The following is a 24,644-nucleotide window of genomic DNA, read 5'->3' on the forward strand; positions in this document are numbered from 1 at the left end:
GCCATGATTGGCCACGGCACTTGGAACACCTGAGGGCCATTCTAAAGTCGCTGAGGTGTGCGGGCCTCACAGCTAATCCGAAAAAGTGTGCAATTGGGCAGGTGGAAGTACGGTATCTGGGGTTCCACTTGGGTCATGGGCAGGTGCGTCCCCAAATTAACAAGACTGCAGCAACTGCGGCCTGCCCAAGGCCCAAGACCAAAAAGGAGGTGAGATTGTTCCTGGGGCTGGCTGGCTATTATCATTGGTTTATACCTAATTATTTGGATGTCACCAGCCCACTAACTGATCTCACTAAAAAGGGGGCTCCAGATCTGGTCCAGTGGACGGAGCAGTGCCAACAGGCCTTCTCTGAGGTAAAAGCTGCACTGTGTAGGGGGCCACTTTTGCACTCCCCTGACTTCTTTCTCCCCTTTATTTTACAGACTGATGCATCAGGCAGAGGGATGGGGGCCGTTTTGTCCCAGGAGGTGGAGGGCGAGGAGCGCCCCGTGCTATACATCAGCCGGAAACTCTCGATGTGTGAAAGCAAATACAGCACAATAGAGAAGGAGTGTCTTGCCATAAAGTGGGCGGTCCTCGCCCTCCAATACTACTTGCTGGGGTGCCCTTTCACTCTCTGTTTGGACCATGCGCCCCTCCAGTGGCTCCACCGCATGAAGGATGCCAATGCGTGGATCACCTGTTGGTATCTCACCCTCCAGCCATTTAAGTTCAAGGTGATCCACAGGCCGGGGGCACAGATGGTGGTGGTGGACTTCCTGTCCCGTCTGGGGGGGAGTCAGCTTCAGGCCGGATGGCTCCCCAGCCTGAGTTGGGCAGTGGGGGTATGTGGCAGTGGGGGCATGGCCAAGCAGCAGTCTGTGAATGGAGTGCGGGGTCAGGGAAGGTAAGTGGCTAAGTCATTCCACCTGCTGTCAATTAATGTGTGTGTGTTTGTTACAGGGAAGGAGCATAAAAAGAGGGGGAGAGCAGAGAAAAGAGGGTCCCGACCAGAATGCATGTGTGTGTGTGTGTGGGAGTGAGGCTGAAAAAAAAAATATATATATATATACACACACACACACACACACACACAGAGTTAGGTCCATATATATTTGGACACTAACACAAATGTTGTTTTTTTACCTGTTTACTGAAACATATTCAAGTTATAGTTATATAATGGACATGGACATAATATCCAGACTTTCAGCTTTCATTTGAGGGTATCCACTTTAAAATTGGATGAAGGGTTTAGGAGTTTCAGCTCCTTAACCTGTGCCACCCTGTTTTTAAAGGGACCAAAAGTAATTGGACAATTGACTCAAAGGCTATTTCATGGGCAGGTGTCGGCAATTTCTTCATTATGTCATTCTCAATTAAGCAGATAAAAGGCCTGGAGTTGATTTGAGGTGTGGTGCTTGCATTTGGAAGATTTTGCTGTGAAGAAAACATGCAGTCAAAGGAGCTCTCCATGCAGGTGAAACAAGCCATCCTTAAGCTGCGAAAACAGAAAAAAAAAAACATCCGAGAAATTGCTACAATATTAGGAGTGGTAAAATCTACAGTTTGGTACATCCTGAGAAAGAAAGAAAGAAAGAAAGAAAGAAAGAAAGAAAGAAAGAAAGAACTGGTGAACTCATCAATGCAAAAAGACTTGGACACCCATAGAAGACAACAGTGGTGGATGATCGCAGAAAAATTTCCATGGTGAAGAGAAACCCCTTCACAACAGCCAACCAAGTGAACAACACTCTCCAGGAGGTAGGCATATCAATATCCAAATCTACCATAAAGAGAAGACTGCATGAAAGTAAATACAGAGGGATCACTGCACGGTGCGAGCCACTCATAAGCCTCAAGAATAAAAAGGCTAGATTGGACTTTGCTAAAAAACATCTAAAAAAGCCAGCACAATTCTGGAAGAACATTCTTTGGACAGATGAAACCAAGATCAACCTCTACCAGAATGATGGAAAGAAAAAAGTATGGTGAAGGCATGGTACAGCTCATGATCCAAAGCATACCACATCATCTGTAAAACACGGTGGAGGCAGTATGATGGCTTGGGCATGCATGGCTGCCAGTGGCACTGGGTCACTAGTGTTTATTGATGATGTGACACAGGACAGAAGCAGCCGGATGAATTCTGAGGTATTCAGAGACATACTGTGTGCTCAAATCCAGCCAAATGCAGCCAAACTGATTGGTCGGCATTTCATAATACAGATGGACAATGACCCAAAACATAAAGCCAAAGCAACCCAGGAGTTTATTAAAGCAAAGAAGTGGAATATTCTTGAATGGCCAAATCAGTCACCTGATCTCAACCCAATTCAGACCCGGTGGCAGAAGTGGTCTAGTAGCCGGGCATTGCACTGGCTGGGGATGGGCATGCATCGGTGAACCCAATTTTACTAGGGGGGTAATTTTTGAAAAAAACACTCTAAAATGGTGTATTTTGAGCTCTTCAGACACCCTGTTCCGCTGCTATATATTGTCCGTCACTGAGCGCATTTGCAGGGAATATTCCGTTTCATACGGAATATTGGCAGTATTCCGTTTGCGCACGAGTCATGTTGTAAACTCGTTCCGAATACCCAACACTGAATGCGCAAACGGATGATTGTGATCAATGTTGACAGCAAATTAAGATTGATATTTACAATTAAGATTGCGCAACAGAAGATTACATCACACTCATACCCCCGTGCCATGGTTTCTTCCACGTCCTCCTCGAATTGTCTGTTGAAGAATCGTCGTATGTCCATCTTGTTTAGTTTACACTTTCATCATGTTATTTTGAGATTTGTCTTCATCTGATGACTGCTCGTAACGGCTCAGGAACGTTAACGCTAAGTTCTGATAGAAGCTTAGCTGCTACACCATTTCCGTTTAACCCGGATCATTACGAAAAAAGAAAAGCGTTTAATTGTAGTAGCCTGCGATTTATTTATTTTAAATATTGTGTTAAGCTGTTGGCCCTCGTTTTTAACTCGCTCTATTGTCTTCATTTTTAACGCTAGAGACAAAAAAAATTAATCAATGTGTTCAGGAGAGCCTTGTGGCGCTCATTGTGAAAGAATTTTGTTAATATCTCCTTCCGTTTTCGTGTAAATCCCCGTTGTTTGGAGGGTGCGCTCTGAGAAACTCCTTCACTTTCTGTGTGCCACTCTGTGTCTCTGTGCTCAGCGCGCGGGTGGGGGAGGGGATGCTCGCTCTCACACACACACACACACACACACACACACACACACACACACACACGAGGGAGGGGCTGCTCCCTCTCAGAGAGACACAGTCTTGTAGCCTCATGGCAAGTCACACATTCACACAGTTCAGTGCAGCTCCTGCAATAGCGACTGCTACGCGCACTGCATCACTCTCACAATTTCCCACACTAGGGTGGGCCCACGTGACTAAATGGGCGGGCCCGGCCCCCAAAGGCCCGCCCATCGCGCCGGGCCCGACCCAATTGTGCATGCATTTCACTTGTTAAAGACTAAACTTCAGACAGAAAGGCCCACAAACAAACAGCAACTGAAAACTGCTGCAGTAAAGGCCTGGCAGAGCATTAAAAAGGAGGAAACACAGTGCCTGGTGATGTCCATGAGTTCAAGACTTCAGGCAGTCATTGCCAACAAAGGGTTTTCAACCAAGTATTAGAAATGAACATTTTATTTACAATTATTTAATTTGTCCAATTACTTTTGAGCCCCTGAAATGAAGGGATTGTGTTGAAAAAATGCTTTAGTTCCTCACATTTTTATGCAATCATTTTGTTCAACCCACTGAATTAAAGCTGAAAGTCTGAACTTCAACTGCATCTGAATTGTTTTGCTCAAAATCCATTGTGGTAATGTACAGAACCAAAATTAGAAAAATGTTGTCTCTGTCCAAATATTTATGGACCTAACTGTATATATCTCCTTGAAAATAAACGTTTATAAGAACTTCAGGTCCCGCTTGCCGTGCTTCTGTACTGCACCGACATCAGGGATTTGCTACACTCACCTATTGATGTGTAACAATTTCAATACAGTTTGTGTCAGTTTGCACATACAGTGGTGCTTGAAAGTTTGTGAACCCTTTAAAGTTTTCTATATTTCTGCATAAATATGACCTAAAACATCAGATTTTCACACAAGTCCTAAAAGTAGATAAAGAGAACCCAGTTAAACAAATGAGGCAAAAATATTATACTTGGTCATTTATTTATTGAGGAAAATGATCCAATATTACATATCTGTGAGTGGCAAAAGTGTGTGAACCTTTGCTTACAGTATCTGGTGTGACCCCCTTGTGCAGCAATAACTGCAATTAAACATTTCTGATAACTGTTGATCAGTCCTGCACACTGGCTTAGAGGAATTTTAGCCCATTCCTCTGTACAGAACAACTTCAACTCTGGGATGTTGGTGGGTTTCCTCACATGAACTGCTCACTTCAGGTCCTTCCACAACATTTCAATTGGATTAAGGTCAGGACTTTGACTTGGCCATTCCAAAACATGAACTTTATTCTTCTTTTACCATTCTTTGGTAGAACGACTTGTGTGCTTAGGTTCTTTGTCTTGCTGCATGATCCACCTTCTCTTGAGATTCAGTTCATGGACAGATGCCCTGACATTTTCCTTTAGAATTCACTGGTATAATTCAGAATTCATTGTTCCATCAATGATGGCAAGCCGTCTTGGCCCAGATGCAGCAAAACAGGCCCAAACTATGATACTACCACCACCATGTTTCACAGACGGGATAAGGTTCTTATGCTGGAATGCAGTGTTTTCCTTTCTCCAAACATAATGCTTCTCATTTAAATCAAAATATTCTATTTTGGTCTCATCCGTCCACAAAACATTTTTCCAATAGCATTCTGGCTTGTCCACATGATCTTTAGCAAATTGCAGATGAGCAGCAATGTTCTTTTTGGAGAGCAGTGGCTTTCTCCTTGCAACCCTGCCTTGCACACCATTGTTGTTCAGTGTTCTCCTGATGGTGGACTCATGAACATTAACATTAGCCAATGTGAGAGAGGACTTCAGTTGCTTAGAAGTTACCATGGGGTCCTTTGTGACCTCGCTGACTATTACATGCCTTGCTCTTGTGGTGATCTTTGTTGGTTGACCACTCCTGGGGAGGGTAATAATGGTCTTGAATTTCCTCCATTTGTACACAATCTGTCTGACTGTGGATTGGTGGAGTCCAAACTCTTTAGAGATGGTTTTGTAACCTTTTCCAGCCTGATGAGCATCAACAACGCTTTTTTTGAGGTCCTCAGAAATCTCCTTTGTTCATGCCATAATACACTTCCACAAACATGTGTTGTAAAGATCAGACTTTGATAGATCCCTGTTCTTTAAATAAAACAGGGTGCCCACTCACACCTGATTGTCATCCCATTGATTGAAAACACCTGACTCTAATTTCACCTTCAAATTAACTGCTAATCCTAGAGGTTCACATACTTTTGCCACTCACAGATATGTAATATTGGCTCATTTTCCTCAATAAATAAATGACCCAGTATAATATTTTTGTCTCATTTGTTTAACTGGGTTCTCTTTATCTACTTTTAGGATTTGTGTGAAAATCTGATGTTTTAGGTCATATTTATGCAGAAATATAGAAAATTCTAAAGGGTTCACAAACTTTCAAGCACCACTGTACATCCTTTCTAAGAGTATAATGATGCCACTGGGATGGTTCAAAAAGCATAATGTCATGGTCAGGTGTCCATAAAGTTTTGGCCATATAGTATATAAGTCCCCAGAACATCCAGAACTATGTACAAATATCGTGAATTTAGTGGGAAAAGTGACATCTTGTTTATGATACCATGTGTATACATGGAGAACACTTGGTGCAAATGCAGAAATTGTAAGGTTTCAGAGACAGAGACCCAAATGCAGATCAGTTTGGCAAGTTTATTCTTTTAACACAGTCACAAAGGTCAGGGCAGGTGAAAAGATTGTTTCAATGCAGTCCTCAACATGTCCAAAAACAAAAAGGCACAGAAGATCACTGTGGGCTTTGTGTTCAAAGTTACTCAGTCAGTTCACAAAAATCCAACAAAAATCCAGCAAAGCACAGAGGTTAGTAGTAGTACTTTCAGATTCAAAAAGTCATTGAGGCAGTCCACAAAAATCCATAAAAACAAAAACTCAAAGGTTCCAAGCAGAATTCCAGATTCCACTGGTTACTCACGGACAAACAGGATAATCTTCACAGGCAAAAACAAGTTCACAAACATCAGAGTCAAGGTCAGGTGATCAGAGACAGAGCAGAGAAATGACAGAGCTTAAGTAGCAGTCCAGCACACAGAATTAAACAGGAAACAGCTGACACTGATTACAATGGTGATTGAGTCAGGTGACAAAGGTGAGGCACGAGGGGGGTGTGGCAGGAGACCAAAACAAAGGGCACATGGGACATCAAAACAAACACACTTTCAATACAGCCACAGTACTACAACTGTCCAGTGGGTGGCCAGAGTTCAAGACATTCAGACTCTAACAGTACCCCCCCCCAACGGATGCCTCCCGGCGTCCCCCGGGCAGACACGGGATGCTGATGGCAAAAGTCCCTGACAAGTGTGGGGTCCAATATGTGCCGGGTCGGGACCCAGCACCTCTCCTCAGGGCCATAGCCATCCCAATCGACGAGATACTGGAGCCCACGGCCCCGGCGCCAAATGTCCACCAGCCGTTGGACAGTGTATGCCTCAGAGCCATCGATGAGGCGAGGGGGCGGGGGGGGGGGCTTGGGGGCAGGATGCATGGCACCGCACAGAAAGGGCTTGACCCTAGAGATGTGGAATGTGGGGTGGATATGGCGCAGGGGTAAGGGGAGCTTGAGCCGGACAGCTGTGGGGCTGATGACTTTGGCAATGGGGAAGGGGCCGATAAAACGTGCTGTGAGCTTGCGAGACTCCGTCTTCAGGGGCAGGTCTTGTGTGGAAAGCCATACGCGTTGTCCCTGGCGATACCGAGGGGCCCGGGACCGACGCTTGTCGGCCTGGACCTTCATCCTGGCAGCAGAGCGAAGCAGGGTGGAGCGGGTGCGCCTCCACGTTCGGTGGCACCGGCGGATGAAGGCTTCCATTGATGGAACCTCGACCTCCTTCTTTTGTTCCGGGAACAGTGGCAGCTGGTACCGTAAGGAGCACTCGAAGGGAGATTGACCCGTGGCAGAGATGTGTGAATTGATTGCATACTCTGCCCATGGAAGCTGCTGGCTCCAGGAGGATGGGTTCTGGGATGCCATACAGCGTAGCACAGTCTCCAGCAACTGGTTCGCCCTCTCAGTCTGGCCATTGCTCTGCGGGTGAAAACCAGAAGATAAACACACAGAGGCACCAAGCAATTTACAGAAAGCCTTCCAGAATGCAGAAGTGAATTGGGGACCCCTGTCTGATACCACTTCTACAGGCAACCCATGCATGCGGAATACATGTTGGATCATCAGGTTAGCAGTGTCTTTGGCAGATGGAAGACCAGGCAGGGGAATGAAATGAACAGTCCTTGAGAAATGATCCACAACAGTAAGAATGGTAGTGTTACCGTCTGATGGGGGCAGACCAGTCATGAAATCTAAGGAGATGTGGGACCATGGTCTTTGGGGCATGGACAGGGGTTGCAGCAGGCCAGCAGGGGGTTGAGAGGAGGTCTTGTTTTGGGCACAGACCTGGCAGGACCGGACAAAGTTGGTAATGTCCTCCTTCATGGACGGCCACCAAAATCTCCTCCCAATGAACGCTTGGGTTCGTCGGGGTCCAGGATGGCAGGACAACTTGGTGGAGTGACCCCACTGCAGCACCTGTGAGTGGACAGAGTTAGAAACATACAGACGGTTAGTGGGACATTGACTGGGGCCTGCTTCATCTGCTTGAGCAGCCTTCACAGCGGATTCCACATCAAACAGAGCTGCCCCCAAAATGCAGTGGGAAGGGAGGATGGTGTTAGAGTCTGGATTCGTCTTGGACATGGGAAACTGTCGGGACAGAGCATCAGGCTTAACATTTTTATGACCAGGGCAGTAGGACAGGGTGAAGTTAAACCTGGAGAAGAATAGGGACCAGCGTGCTTGTCAGGGGTTGAGTCTCTTGGCTGAACTGATGTATTGCAGGTTCTTATGGTCAGTCCAGACCAAAAATGGCAGCGGGGCGCCCTCCAACCAGTGCCGCCACTCCTCCAGGGCTAACTTCACTGCAAGCAGCTCCCTGTTCCCCACGTCATAGTTCTGTTCTGTTGGTGACAGACGATGAGAGAAGGCACATGGGTGTATGTGATTATTCTTAGCAGAACGTTGGGAGAGCACAGCGCCAACACCCACCTCAGAAGCATCTACCTCCACAATGAACTGCCGGTTGGGATCGGGTTGGATCAGGATCAGAGCAGAGGTGAATCGCCGCTTCAGGTCTTGAAAGGCCTCCTCTGCAGCTGTGGTCCAAATGAACTTGACTGCTGGAGAGGTCAGGGCGGTGAGGGGGGAGGCTACAGTGCTGAAATTTCGGATAAAGTGCCGGTAAAAGTTGGCAAAGCCAAGGAAGCTCTGCAGGTCCCGTCGACTAGCAGGTGTGGGCCATTCCAACACTGCCTTGACCTTACGTTGGTCCATTTGGATGCCCCCCGGGGTGATCACATACCAGAGGAAAGTGACCATCTCCTGGTGGAACTCGCATTTCTCCGCCTTCACAAACAGCTGGTTCTCCAGAAGATGCTTCAGGACCTTATGGACATGGACAACATGCTCAGTGAGTGACTTGGAAAAAAATCAAGATGTCATCTAAAAACACAAAGACAAATTGATTGAGCATGTCCCTCAGGACATCATTGACTAAGGCCTGAAAAACCGCAGGGGCATTGGTAAGGCCAAATGGCATGACCAAGTACTCATAATGGCCTGAGGTGGTGTTAAAGGCCGTCTTCCATTCATCCCCATTGCGGATACGGACCAGGTGGTAGGCATTCCTTAAGTCCAGCTTGGTGAATACCTTGGCTTCTTGGAGGAGTTCAAACGCTGAGGACATGAGAGGGAGAGGGTAACGGTTTTTAATAGTGACATCATTTAAACCACGGTGATCAATGCAGGGGCATAACGAACCATCCTTTTTTCCAACAAAGAAAAAAACGGCTCCTGCAGGAGATGAGGAAGGGCAGATGATGCCTGCAGTGAAGGACTCTTGAATGTACTTGTTCATAGCTTCCGTCTCAGGCCGTGACAGGGAGTACAAATGACATCTAGGGAGAGTTGTGCCGGGAAGGAGGTTAATAGCACAATCATAGGGCCGGTGAGGGGGTAAGGAAGAGGCTTTGGACTTAGTGAATACAGGCTTGAGGTCCATATAGTCTGGAAGAACGCCTGACAGATCTGGAAACTCCTCGTTGACATCGGAGACAGGTTTCGACAGAGTCTGGGCCTGAAGGAGACAGTTTGAGTGACAAAATGGGCTCCAACCCATAATACACCTCCCTACCCAGTCAATATGTGGGTTGTGCTTAATAAGCCAAGGGCAGCCAAGAACTACTGGAGCATGAGGGGCATTAATGACAAGAAAACATAACTGTTCATGATGGTTGCCAGAGAGGGTGAGACTCACCAGAGCAGTGGTGTGAGTGATGTTGGCCAATTTCACTCCAGTCAATGCGTTGGCCACCAGGTGTTTCTCCAGGCTCTCAGTAGGCAGACTCCACTGACTCACCAGGCTGGTGTCGATGAAGTTCTCCTCGGCACCAGAGTCGACAAGAACTCCCACCTCCAGTTGTTGATCTCCCCACCAGAGGACAGCTGAGAGAAGAGTGCTGAGCAGAGGAGGGGTGTATGGGGGTCACGCTCACCAGTACCCCCCTCACAGGTGAGCATTGGCTTTTGCTGGACAGGAGGCAATGAAGTGACCTGGTTGGCCACAGTACAGGCAGGAGCGTGTGTTGATTCTTCTTTGCCTTTCCTCTTGGGTCAGGTGGGTGCGGTCCACTTGCATGGGCTCTGGTACCGATGTGGTGGTGGGAGGGGCATGACTGGACTGACAAGAGGCCTTCCTGCTGGGGTCCCAAAGGTCCTGGCCCGGCAGTGTTGCTGTAGCCTGGTGTCATTGCGGATTGCAAGGTTGACGAGGTCCTCACAGGAGCCGGGCAGATCGTGAGAAGCCAACTCATCTTTGATCTCTTCCAACAGGCCATTAAGGAAGGTGTCATAGAGAGCCTCAGTGCCCCATCCTGTTGTGGTTGCAAGAGTTTGAAAGTCAATGGTAAAGTCTGACACCGACCTACGACCCTGGCGCATATGGAGTAGCTCACAGGCAGCCTCATGCCCTTGCTTGGATCGATCAAAGACTCTCTTCATCTCAGTCCAAAATTCCTGGAAATTCCCACAGATTGCTGACTGAGCATCCCACACTGCAGTTCCCCACTCTCTGGCATGCCCCGACAGCTGGGTAATCACATAGGCAACCTTTGCTCGATTGGTGGGGAAGGTACCTGGTTGCAGCTCAAAGATGAGGGTACACTGAGACAGGAAAGAGCGGCAGGTACCGGGTTCACCAGCGTACTTCTCTGGTGGGGGCAGTCGTGGCTCGTGGGCTGGTTGTGTGGTTGAGGCAGACTGGGCAGGGTCTGTGGACTGTGCAGACGCGGAAGCAGACTGGGAGAGTTGGAGTGGCTGGATCTGGGCTGTCAGGTCTCTGATGCTGGCAGCTACTGCCTCCAGTTGGGCTTGTTGGTGGCCCAGAAGTGCTCCATGCTGTTCGAGACAAGCCCTCAGGCGCTCTGGATCTGCTAGGTCCATCCTGCTCTGATCGCACTGTAAGGTTTCAGAGACAGAGACCCAAATGCAGATCAGTTTGGCAAGTTTATTCTTTTAACACAGTCACAAAGGTCAGGGCAGGTGAAAAGATTATGTTTCAATGCAGTCCTCAACACGTCCAAAAACAAAAAGGCACAGAAGATCACTGTGGGCTTCGTGTTCAAAGTTACTCAGTCAGTTTACAAAAATCCAACAAAAATCCAGCAAAGCACAGAGGTTAGTAGTAGTACTTTCAGATTCAAAAAGTCATTGAGGCAGTCCACAAAAATCCATAAAAACAAAAACTCAAAGGTTCCAAGCAGAATTCCAGATTCCACTGGTTACTCACGGACAAATAGGATAATCTTCACAGGCAGAAACAGGTTCACAAACATCAGAGTCAAGGTCAGGTGATCAGAGACAGAGCAGAGAAATGACAGAGCTTAAGTAGCAGTCCAGCACACAGAATTAAACAGGAAACAGCTGACACTGATTACAATGGTGATTGAGTCAGGTGACAAAGGTGAGGCATGAGGGGGCGTGGCAGGAGACCAAAACAAAGGGCACATGGGACATCAAAACAAACACACTGTCAACACACCCACAGTACTACAACTGTCCAGTGGGTGGCCAGAGTTCAAGACATTCAGACTCTAACAGAAATAACTAGACAGAGACACTGTTTTAAAAAAAAAATCAGAAAAAAGAGAGAAAAATGTAATAACTAGTTCCTTAAGATTTTATATATTATTATTGTAATTAAGGATGTAGTTTTCTTTATTTATATTTTAGAAGAAGAAACCTTTATTCATCACATGCACACTTCAAGCACAGTGAAATTCATCCTCTGCATTTAACCCATCTGAAGCAGTGAACACACGCACACACACCCAGAGCAGTGGGCAGCCCAAAGCGCCCGGGGAGCAGTCAGGGGTTCGGTACCTTGCTCAAGGGCACCTCAGCCCAAGGCTGCCCCACATCAACCTAACTGCATGTTTTTGGATTGTGGGGGAAACCGGAGCACCCGGAGGAAACCCACGCAGACACGGGGAGTAGGGTTATGACTGTGAAAGTGTTTTCAAAATTTCTACTTTCCTGATGTTGCATTTGGTGAACTTTTACTCATATATTACTTTTTTGAAGTTATTTTTATTGGGTCATGCAAAAACCTCTCGCACCCAACATCACCTCACTTTTGATAAATACATGTATATTAAATAAATAAATCATGATTTATAAAATAAATTCATTGAAAGATGTGTAAAGTACTTTTATATAACAATAAATTGCTTAACAATTGTTGTAATAATAATTATAATTGTTAATGCAAATTTAATAATAAATTATTATTAAATTTGTATTAATTAACAATTATAATTATTAGTTAGGTTGACGTGGGGTGGCCTTGGGCTGAGGTGCCCTTGAGCAAGGTACCGAACCCCTGACTGCTCCCCAGGCGCTCTGGTGTGGCTGCCTACTGCTCTGTGTGCGTGTGTTCACTGCTTCAGATGGGTTAAATGCAGAGGATGAATTTCACTGTGCTTGAAGTGTGCATGTGACGAATAAAGGTTTCTTCTTCTTCTTGCACACAATTATAATTACAGTAGCCATATCCTTTGTAAAAACATAAGTGTTAAATAAACATTGCAGTCGTTCAAAAACGACGTGATAGAGAAAAACAGATCAGTTTTGGATTCCGCACCCAAAAATTAGTTAAAAACAGCTGTCAGACCTAACTCAACAAAAATTGTGTTCCCCAGTGTTATAGGTACACTGGCAAAACCAGTTGCTGAACGTGTCCCATCTGCAGTGTTATTGATCTTCCACGAGGTGGCGAATGGGCACTGAGTAATACCGAGCTGTCAGTGTGCTGGAGGTGAATATCTCTGCATGCACTGTTTAATATTCTTCCTCATTTATTGCCAAGTTTCTAGTAAGAAATAAACTCGGTGTGTTACACAAGAACAACACTAAACGCCCTCGTTCGCATACTGTATTTAGTTTCCTAAAACATTCATCCGCTGAATTAAGTTATCAGAGTTTATCATCTTTCTTTTGCCACGTCCCAGATCGCATACTATTATTGTACTGAACAGTATAACAAAAATAACAAGCTCGCCCTCGTGTTTTCACTACATCCGATTAAGCGAGCACTTGGACACAGACAGCATTCTCGCTTTCCTCTGGATCCCTCTAGCGGCGTCGCCTCGGTTATGCGCGAGCTGCTGAATAGACGCTGCGCAGCTGGAGCGTTTCCCCAGAGCGCCGTCTTTTACCTCCTCCATACTGCCTCCTTCCTCTAAACATCTGTGCATATCGGTCTCCGCCCGACTGCATTCAACAAAAAGACGACTGATTTTTGGTGAGTGTGGAAATATTTAATAGCGTTTTGTATATTTCAGCGTGAGATAGTCTACAGTGTTGTGACTGATAAGGAAACCTAAAAGGTGCGATTTATTTTTTAGTCTGTCGGTTGTGTTTATATTCGGCTACCTGAGCAACACAAAACCGTCACTGCGTTCTTTGGTTTCTGAGCATATTTTAAAACAAGGCATGCGTTTCGTATTTTCCTACAAACGTTTTATTTGTAGCCGAAAATATAAAGATTCATTATGTCTGATTAAAAAAAAAAAAACATGTAGACATGAAGATTTTCTTGTGTGTGTTCTTACTTGATGGGTGGTAAATACATCAATAACATCGGTATAGCTTTTACAAAATCTAATCCTAACCATGCTGCCAAAATGATTACTTTTATAGGCAGGTGAAAAGAGAAATAATTGGATTAAGATGGTTAAACTTGGGAGTAGTCTACAGGACAAAGGGATTAAAGCGGTGACCACTGAAGATGGATTTCAAACTGTTCCCCTTATCACGCCCTTGGATGTTAGTAATCTTCAGTGCCAAGCGCCAGACAAGGTAAGGGACATTTCTGTTCTGACAGCCATCATCTTACAGAAACACTCATCAGATCTTCCAACATATCACACTAATGGCTTCTTCACCCTAGCTCTTGCCAGCAAGATGGTATCATTGGGATGTTTCAAAGGCAATCATTTTGACTGAGAAGTATAATTAAGTTGAGCTGTTTATGAAAACATGCTGGTTATGCTCTCTGTGTCATCTGAAGACTTGACGTGATTTCTGTTAAAACATTTTAGTGAAGCATATTGCCACATTCCTTTCCATACCTTGACCACATTCACATGTAAGACTCGGCAGCTGGTGACTTTTATAGTTGTGCATGTTGACATGCCTCATGGTGGTGAGCTGCAACTTGTCCCTTCCTGAGTGTATTCCTGCCTTACAACCAGTGTTCCTAGAATACACTCCAGATCCACCACAAACCAAAAAAGGATAAAGTGGTTACTGAAGATGAATGAATGATATGCCATATGTGTTGCTCTTTATTTCATATTAAGCTCAACATGGCAGGGAACACAGGTCAGCAAACATGGTCAAAGATTTAAAGAGGGCAGATTGCTAACTCAAACCTAAATAAAAAAAAAATAAAATAAAAAATGTTTTAAAGCCTTTGCCAAATTGCATTTTGGTTCATTTGTGGTTCTCTGAGAAAAGCACAATCAGGGCATGCACCTGCCTTGTCACACCCTCCATATGTACACAGACATAATTATTATTGCTCTAATAATGTATTGTTATTCTGCACCATGAGCAATACAAAATTACAAAATCTCCACTTCCACATATCTACCATAGGATGTTTATGATCCTTCTTGATGCATTATAGGTCTTGAAGAGAGTCATTTTCATTATTTCTTAGACAATTCACACTTATTTAATTTTTTGTAGTTCTCTAAAGTTTGTTTTATGTTTCTGTTTTGACAAAAAGCAGTATGCATTGTGAAACGTTCCACAGCTTACCATGTTTTTAAAGAGACTATGATATCGAAAGGAATGAATGAACAAATTATTCTGATTTTTTGACAACATGCTGCATTAATGGTCATTTAGCAATATTCTTAACAATCATCAGGTACAGTCAAGTCAAGTTTATTTGTATAGCGCTTTTAACAATAAACATTGTCGCAAAGCAGCTTTACAGAATTTGAACGACTTAAAATATGAGCTAATTTTATCCCTACTCTATCCCCAATGAGCAAGCCTGTGGCGACGGTGGCAAGGAAAATCTCCCTCAGACGACATGAGGAAGAAACCCCGAGAGGAACCAGACCCAAAAGGGAACCCATCCTCACCTGGGCAACAACAGACAACATGACTATAACATTAACAGTCCTAACATAAAGTCAGCTTTGTTGATGCTATAAACCCCCCACCGACGGAAACCCGAGCGCAAAACTGTTCACGACAACCGCAGTCCCAAAGTCAGCAAGTCAACTGCAGCCCTAAAGTCAGCAAATCAACTGCAGCCCTAAAGTCAGCAAGTCAACTGCAGAACGATTGGCACTCTTAAAAAGAAAACAAAGAAGAAGAAACGCAGTATTTAAACAAAATTGCACAGTGTGATTCTTCTGTTGAACATCTGTTTTTAAAGAGTATATATATATATATATATATATATATATATATATATATATATATATATATATATGTGTGTGTGTGTGTGTGTGTGTGTGTGTGTGTGTGCGTGCGTGTGTGTACACAGTCACAAGAGTGCTATTAAAAAGAACAAATCTGCAAAAGAATAAGAAAATAAATGCAGAAATAAAGATAAAATAATATGAAAATAAATGCTTTTTTTAATTGATTTTGCTACTCCCTATTGCTTTTTATTTTTCCCTATTTTTTTTCCAATTGCTTTTTCGTTTGTTTGAGTGGCCAAGCTACCAGTCAGCTGGGTTTGGGCGGACCTTCCTGCCCAGGCTGAATAGTTAATTCCTACACACACACACATCCTGCTTTGCGCAGTGTGAACGTGATAGCGGTTTGAATCAGGGAGGGAAAGAGATGATTTGTTTCCTCTGTGTTTATGCTGGCCATTATCTGGTCTTATTCTTTTACAGTTTTAATATTTTTTTTATGGCACTCCTATGACAGTGTTCTGTTTTTCTCACATTATTTTTCCATGTAAAATTTATGTGAGGAAAAAGTTATTCTTTATTTATTCCTCTGTAAATGGCTGGGTAGCGTAGTGGATGGTGTCACTGCCTCCAAGCTTGACGATTACTGGTTTGATCCTCAGCTTGGGTGAGCGCTTAATAATAAAAATTTTGCTTTTATTCCAGTACGCTATCAAATCATGCCGGTTGTACAAAAACAAAAAAGTAAATGCAACTTGGTTCATCCACATAATTTTATAGCCAATGTACACATTTAAATCGGGTCAATTGTATGAATCATTTTCAGTGTAATTTTATAACAGACACTAATTTCAGGATTTAATGGTTGTAATGATGACATTGTAGCCCCAAACGAGTGTCCTGAATCAATCTTTGCAGTATCATCTCCACACGGTCAGCTATTGATAGATGGCACAGTGGAAGCACTTCAGCATTCCCTTTTTCAGTGCTGAAATTGTGGACTTCGAGCCTGTGCTTGGGTGACTGTGTGGAGTTTCCTTTAATTTTTTTCCACGTTTACTCTTGTGGATCAATAAAGTACATCTGGCTATCTATGCACAGTATCTGCTTGTTTCTGACTGCTATACATTTTCCAAATAGCTGCTCATCACTTGAGAAGGCAATTCAGTCTACAAGTACTGTCATGGATACTGTAGTGTTCCTGAACAGATGGTCATTTCTGTTTTCAGATATGTTGCTAGGTTTGATTCAGGACACTTGTTTCGGGCCATGATGTATTCACTACAGCCAGTAAATCCTGAAATTAGTCTTCATTATGAAATTACACACTTAAAAGATCTTTGAATTGATCTGATTTAAATGTGTACATTGGTTGTATGTGAATAAACTGGGTTGCATTTACGCAGGTTTTTTTTAATTTTTATATTAATTAATTAATTTATTATGAAGTGCTCACCCTAGCTGAGGATCAAACCAACAATCTTCAAGCTCTGAAGTGGTGACACAATCCCCTGCACTACCATTTACATGGACGGAAATAATTACTCATTTCCATTTAGTAATTTTCAATGGAAAAACAATGAGAGGAAAAATGAACACTGTCATAGGATTGCCATAAAAAAGTCTCAAACGGTAAACGAATAAGACCATATAATGGCCAGCATACACACAGAGAAACCAAATTCTCTCCTTCCCTCCCTGATTGAAAGTGCTACCATATTCACACTGCAAAGCAGGATTCATGTACCTGCATGCAGGAACTGACTACTCAGCAGGTACGGAAGGCCTGCCCAAAGCCAGCTGATTGACAGCTTGGCTACTCAAGCAACCGACAAAGCAACAGGGAAAAATGGGGGGAGCAATAGGGTATACCAAAACCAATAAAGAAAAGTGTTTATTTTCTTATTTTTTTGCAGACTTGTTCTTTGTATGCCACTCCTGTAAATTCATTTTACACACACACACACACACACACACACACACACACACACACACACACACACACACACACACACAAAACCCCAAATAAAATGCAAATAAAATCAGAAAGCAGTGATTTTGAAATTTACTTTGACTTGTATTTCATTGCAGAGAATATGATATATTTCATGTTTATCTGGTTAACTTCATTTCATTTCATTTGTTAATATACATCCATTCCTACGTTTCAGGTCTGCAACACATCCCCCCCCCAAAAAAAAAATAAAAAATAAAAAATAAAAACGTTAAGATGATGGCAATGGCTAGTAATGAGGTAAAACAATTAAATAATGATGTGATTAGAAACATGTGATTGCAATTGTGATGTGGTACAAAATCAGTATCCAGGAAAGGCCTAGTCTTTGAGGAGCAAAGATGGGCCGAGGATCTCGTTTGTCAACAAATGCATGATAAAATTATTGAATTGTTTTTAAACAACGTTCTTCAAATAATGATAAAGATGTGGCTATTTCACCCTCTACAGTGCATATCATCATTAAACATTTCAAGGAGTCTGGACGAATTTTGGTGCGTAAAGGGCAAGGGCGCAAGCCTAAGTTGAACACTTGTAATCTATGATCCCTCAGATGGCACTGCGTCAAAAACATTCATTCATCTGTAGCTGATATAAATACATGAGCTCTGGATTACTTTGGCAAACCTTTTGTCAAGTACAGTATGGCATTACATCCACAAATGCCAGTTAAAACTTAACTGTGCAAAAAAATTAAGCTTTAGTTAACTGTGTCCAGAAGTACTGTCATCTTCTCTCGGCTCAGAGGCATCTGGAATGGACCATCACACAGTGGAAATGTGTATTGTGGTCAGACGAATCAATATTCCAGGTCCTTTTTGGAAGAAGTGGATACCGTGTACTCCAGACCAGAGATGAAAAGGACCATCCAGACTGTTACCAGCAACAGATCCAAAAGCCAGGATCTGTCATGGTATGGCGTTGTCAGTGCCCTTGGCAAAAATAACTTGCACTTCTGTGATGGCAGCATTTAATGCAGAAAAGTACATTGAGGTTTTGGAGCAACATATACTGCCTTCAAGATGACATCTTTTCTAGGGATATTTCAGCAAGACAGTGCAAAACTACATTCTGCACACATTACAAAGGCGTGGCTGTGGAAGAAGAGCCTGCCTGTCCCCTCTGTTCCCAAAAGAAAGTGTGTGGTGAATTTTGAAACAAAAAGTATGACAGTGACTACCCCATACTCTTGCACACCTTAAGATTGGTTTGCAGGAAGAATGGGACAAAATAACACCTGAAACACTTCATCACTTGGTGTCTTCAGTCTCTAAACATGTTTAAAGTGTTGTGAGAATGAATGGCAACATTATGAAGTGGTAAATGCTTTACTGTCGCAATGTGTTTTGCAATGGCCATCTTAGCCTCTGCTTTTAAACTTTGCCGAAACGGTCTGCATGAAAATGTGGTCCAGGATCTCTCTAGAAGAGAATAAATATCGTGTTACAATAAAACTAGATATTAAAACAGCATACCCATACGTTTAAGACCAAGATGTCACACGTTTGTAGTTATTATGTTTATTGTAATGCTAATTTTCTTAAAGGATGGCAAAATACTCAATTTGTGTCAAATTCTGATAACGCCTGCTTTGTATGTGCAACTGAACTGTCAGATCTATGGTTTTAGGATTATGTATGCATACTTAGGATTTCAATGCTTCTGTAAACATGTATACAGACAACAAAAAAACTCTTCGGTCTTCCTGGATTTGAAACATTTCTGTTTATAGATCATAAACATTTTGTGAGAACAGACCAACTCATTCTACAGTTATTATAAGGGACACATCTAGAAGGCAACATAAGCGCTGTGATTGCCTTTAGTCATGCATATAAAAACAATCTAGGGAAAATAAATTGGGCATTATTTGCCAAGGCAACGAGATTAAAATGGTGTCCTGGAAATATCCTCATTTCCTAAACCCATTGTAGCAGAACAGTCATGAGATAGAGTATGCTCACAATGATGCGGATTTGAAATTTCTCTTGATCTTGAGAAATCTTATCTGATGGGATTTGGATGGACTGGTAACCCAGCCATGTGTGCACATAGTGGATGAAAAATTTGACTAAGTAATTATGCAGTTAAGAGATAATAAACATTAAGGATAAATGAATAAAATAATGTAAAAGTAAATAATCTTCAAATAACTACAGTGTGATTTTTCTGTAAATGCAAAGCCTTCTACCACAGTTAAAGATTTTTGAACCACATTATCCCTAGCAGATTAATATATTACATCAACACATTCCACGGTAATGACGACATCTAGCCAACACTGGGTAACTTAAATTTTGAGTTTATTTGAGCTAAATAAATTCAACAGAATGTTTCACTGTGAATAAGGTTAATGATGTATCACCTTAAAAAGAAGAAGCAGCCTTTATTTATCATGCATACAGTGAAATTTTTGCTGCCAGTCTTGGCAATCAAACCTGTGACCCTTTGGGCCCAAGGCTGCTCCTCTAACCTTCAGCCCCCCCCCCCCCCCCCCCTTTTAATTTTATTTTGATGATTATTTTATTTATTTTATAATTAACCTGGACAATGTGTACTGACAATGTTACGAGGAGCAAGATTGTTCTTATTACTGACTTGAAAGGTGCTAATCTTTAAGATAAAGGAGAATGCACAGATTTCCTGGACTGGCACATCCCTAAATAACTTAAGGCAGGTTTGTTGGAGATGCTCCTCATGGAGTGACATTTCACAGTAAGGGCTGGGCACCCATCCGTTGTATAGCCCAAGGTGATAATGTACACTGTCCATTGGGCCAGTCTCTGCTTAGATATGGGAGCACCCTGTGTATTTTCCCAATGGGAAATAAGCAGTTTGTCTGAAGTGGATGGCTACTGTCTCATCTAATGGTGCCTTCAATGGTGCCCAGGGTCATGTTTACCATGTTAACGAGAAGAGTCCATAGCCCTTTTTACACAGATATTCTGCAATATTGCCATAAAGATTCCTTAATATCAATAGTACTCCCTGCCCAAAGGTCACCACAGAGCAGAGTTGAAATTAGCACCCACTACCTGCCAAATGTGGGTGATTTTGCATAGTGGTGTGTAAATTTACTCAACCCATCAGTCACAGTGGTTGGTAAATAAAAGTAACATATCCAAAGAAATAATGCAGTTATAGCAGAAATATTTGTGACCTTCCACAACGCATATTGAATCATGAGTCTCCTTGGACACTTTAATGAGGAGATTGTCTCCTCATTATTCAAAGTGTCTGGGTGAAACAAGAAGACTTGGGATTTGATGTGGCAACTTGAGCATAGAATGCTAACTACTGACTGACGGTTAAAGAAAATTACCTCAGGTCAAGCAGCCTAGGCTTGTGTTGCAGCGAAAAAAGAATGAAAAGTTGCATTGTAGGGGTTAGGAGTCTGAAGAGACAACCTCCCAGGAGACACAGGCCAAAGAAGTGAAGGTTGTATTTATTTATTTATGAGAAGTGAAGAAAAGCCAACAGCGGGGAGTCCCATGAATGGTTAGGTGTGTGTATGTGGGTGTTTTTTGCCTAATTCATCAAATGTTCACACGAGGGTGGGTGGGTGGGAGAGAGAGAGTGAGAGAGAATGCCAGTATTTTCCTTGAGTTTAAATGTTTAACTTATGAAATAAACTAGTCTATTTACCTAAATAATCATGCTTGAATATTGTAGCTCTTACTGTTTTATTTTTCACATATAGTTACACACTTTCAGTGAAAACCAGAAAATGGATGGTTAAATAAAAAAAGAGTGGCTGGTAGATTTTGGAGTCCACCAGCCACAGTGGCAGGTGATATATATATATATATATATATATATATATATATATATATATATATATATATATATATATATATATATATATATATATATACACACCAGCCACTCTTTTTTTTTAACCATCCACTTTCTGTTAGTTAGTTTTCAACCCAAGGCAAACTTTCAGAGCATCCAACTTCCCCTCATTTAGCAGAAGTGATTGCAAGAGCAAGATGGACTGCCCAATTGCAACTGGTTGAAATATTTTGACCTCACACCAGGAGGGCATATGCCCCTTATACCTCTTTGGCACCACACCATCCCTGGCAAATGAGGGCTGCAACTGTGGTGATCACAAGTTTGCACAGGCCAAATGAAACAAGGCAGAAGCTCATGTTTGGCCCATGGGTCTTGATACATGTGTTTTAGAATTTAATTGGCAAACTGTCTTTTAGGGTTTTAGGGATTAGGGAAATTTGTAAGAGAAGGTCAAGTGAAGGGGAGGTGTGTGTGTGTGCGTGTGTGCGTGTGTGTGTGTGTGTGTGTGTCCCTCCCTGAATTTGAGCAACCCCACTGTAATCAGCCAGGATGTTTTTAATTGTAGATTACTCAAGCTATAGTTCACTTGTGAAAAATGAAGATGTGTGGCACACATTGAAAGGAAAAGGGTTATTCACTCCTGAGACTGACGGTGTAGAGTTGAGACTGGGAGGAAAAAATGGGTTGAACTGCTGTAATTTAGAATCGCCAGGGGATGTTGAGCATTACCAATAATTTTAAAAACAAGAGCAAGCTAAATGCGATTACAGTGAGATTCAAAAATTGTACTTAGAGAAGTGCTTTGTAGTCAATTTTTCATGATCATGAAAAAAGGCTTTTCTGCAGTTTATTTTGTACATTTTATGTGTGTTTTATACCATGTTTACCCACTTTTTGTGCAGGTAGTAATAAAGACACGAACTGAATACCAGACGGAGCAGAAAAACAAGGCCAAGATGAAGGTGCCTAAAGTGGAGGAGTACACCATAAGTTTCACTGATGGGGTGTCAGAGAGATTGAAGGTATGGCTTAATTCTCTTAACATGAGTTCTTTTGGACCAAACAAATAGCTTTAATTAATTGTTTATCCTTCAATACACAGCAGCACTGCTTGTCAACCCACAATTAGTATATGTGTTAGATTATGTATATGAATATCAAGGGTTAATAAGTTTTTAGGACTTTTCTGGTTTCTCCATAACTCGATAATCTGTGTTTGTCTTAGTCACTTAAAGAGTGAGGAAAAAAGAGAGGCTTGTGAAGGAATGATTGATTATTTATTGCTGCTATAACGTGTGATAGAACTATCCTGTCTTGCAGACTATCCACAAAAGATTAAACGTCACTGTAAATCCTTAATGCCAGTCTTTACTAAATTAAAAACTGTAATAGTTATAATCATTTTAAGAATAAAATTCTAAGAATATGAATAAAAACATCCATCCATCTATTATGTATGCCAATTATCCATCAGGGTTGTGGGGGAAGCTGGAGCCAGTCCCAGCTGACTTCAGGTGAGGGTCAGGGTACACTATGGGCAGGTCACCAGTCCATCAGTGTTGACACAGAAACAACCAAACATTCATACTCATATTCACACCTATGGCCAATTGAGAGCCAGTTGACCTAATCCATGTCTTTGGACTATGGGAAGAAACCGGAGTGCACCGGGAGAACATGCAAACTCCACACAGAATGGCCCCAGGCAGGCGGTAATGTTCGAACTCAAGAACCTTCTTGTAGTTATGTGATGGTGCTATCCACTGCACCACTGTGTCACCCCTGAGTAAAAACAAATAAAAGCAAATGAGTGGATGTAGTTTTGCTTTCATCATGCACTACCTTCTTCTGTCCTAACAATCAACAAAAATTTAAATATGTATGGAAACATAGGTTGCACAGTACCTAGAATAAATGAAATTAAACATAAATTGAACTTTGATGGCCCAGTGGCCCGCATGACCACCTTACAACTCCAGGGTCCCCGGTTCAATTACGAACTTGGGTTACTATTTACGTGGGGTATCGGATGCTCTCCTGGTGTCAGCCTACAGTGGTGCTTGAAAGTTTGTGAAACCTTTAGAATTTTCTATATTTCTGCATAAATATGACCTAAAACGTCATCAGATTTTCACACAAGTCCTAAAAGTAGATAAAGAGAACCCAGTTAAACAAATGAGACAAAAATATTATACTTGGTCATTTATTTATTGAGGAAAATTATCCAATATTACATATCTGTGAGTGGCAAAAGTGTGTGAACCTTTGCTTTCAGTATCTGGTGTGACCCCCTTGTGCAGCAATAACTGCAACTAAACATTTCCGGTAACTGTTGATCAGTCCTGCACACCAGCTTGGAGGAATTTTAGCCAATTCCTCCATACAGAACAGCTTCAACTCTGGGATGTTGATGGGTTTCCTCACATGAACTGCTTGCTTCAGGTCCTTCCACAACATTTTGATTGGATTAAGGTCAGGACTTTGACTTGGCCATTCCAAAACATTAACTTTATTCTTCTTTAACCATTCTTTGGTAGAACGACTTGTGTGCTTAGGATCGTTGTCTTTCTGCATGACCCACCTTCTCTTGAGATTCAGTTCATGGACAGATGCTCTGACATTTTCCTTTAGAATTTGCTGGTATAATTCAGAATTTGCTGGTATAATTCAGAATTCATCGTTCCATCAATGATGGCAAGCCGTCTTGGCCCAGATGCAGCAAAACAGGCCCAAACCATTATGTTATCACCACCATGTTTCAGAGATGGGATAAGGTTCTTATGCTGGAATGTAGTGTTTTCCTTTCTCCAAACATGCTTCTCATTTAAACCAAAAAGTTCTATTTTAGTCTCATCCATCCACAAAACATTTTTCCAATAGCCTTCTGGCTTGTCCACGTGATCTTTGGCAAATTGCAGACGAGCAGCAATGTTCTTTTTGGAGAGCAGTGGCTTTCTCCTTGCAACCCTGTCATGAACACCATTGTTGTTCAGTGTTCTCCTGATGGTGGACTCATGAACATTAGCATTAGCCAATGTGAGTGAGGCCTTCAGTTGCTTAGAAGTTACCCTGGGGTCCTTTGTGACCTTGCTGACTATTACACGCCTTGCTCTTGGAGTGATCTTTGTTGGTTGACCACTCCTGGGGAGCATAACAATGGTCATGAATTTCCTCTATTTGTACACAGTCTGTCTGACTGTGGATTGGTGGAGTCCAAACTCTTTAGAGATGGTTTTGTAACCTTTTCCAGCCTGATGAGCATCAACAACGCTTTTTTTGAGGTCCTCAGAAATCTCCTTTGTTCGTGCCACGATACACTTCCACAAACATGTGTTGTGAAGATCAGACTTTGATAGATCCCTGCTCTTTAAATAAAACAGACTGCCCACTCACACCTGATTGTTATCCCATTGATTGAAAACACCTGACTCTAATTTCACCTCCAAATTAATTGCTAATCCTCGAGGTTCACATACTTTTGCCACTCACAGATATGTAATATTGGACCATTTTCCTCATTAAATAAATGACCAAGTATAATATTTTTGCCTCATTTGTTTAACTGGG

General features: G+C 42.5%; 1 protein-coding gene across 1 annotated transcript in view; it reads left to right on the forward strand.

Moving 5' to 3' along the window:
• Positions 1 to 13,037: 13,037 nt before the first annotated feature.
• Positions 13,038 to 24,644, forward strand: part of nsg2 (neuronal vesicle trafficking associated 2) — a 154,090-nt gene continuing 142,483 nt past the window's right edge. Inside the window, exons 1-3 of the mRNA XM_060935035.1 lie at positions 13,038 to 13,125; positions 13,524 to 13,682; positions 21,980 to 22,099. Of these exons, the coding sequence (XP_060791018.1) occupies positions 13,554 to 13,682; positions 21,980 to 22,099 (249 nt within the window). The 5' untranslated portion in view covers positions 13,038 to 13,125; positions 13,524 to 13,553. The remainder of the gene's footprint in view (positions 13,126 to 13,523; positions 13,683 to 21,979; positions 22,100 to 24,644) is intronic.

The sequence above is a fragment of the Neoarius graeffei genome, chromosome 12, assembly GCF_027579695.1.
Source record: "Neoarius graeffei isolate fNeoGra1 chromosome 12, fNeoGra1.pri, whole genome shotgun sequence".
NCBI classification, from domain to species: Eukaryota; Metazoa; Chordata; class Actinopteri; order Siluriformes; family Ariidae; genus Neoarius; species Neoarius graeffei.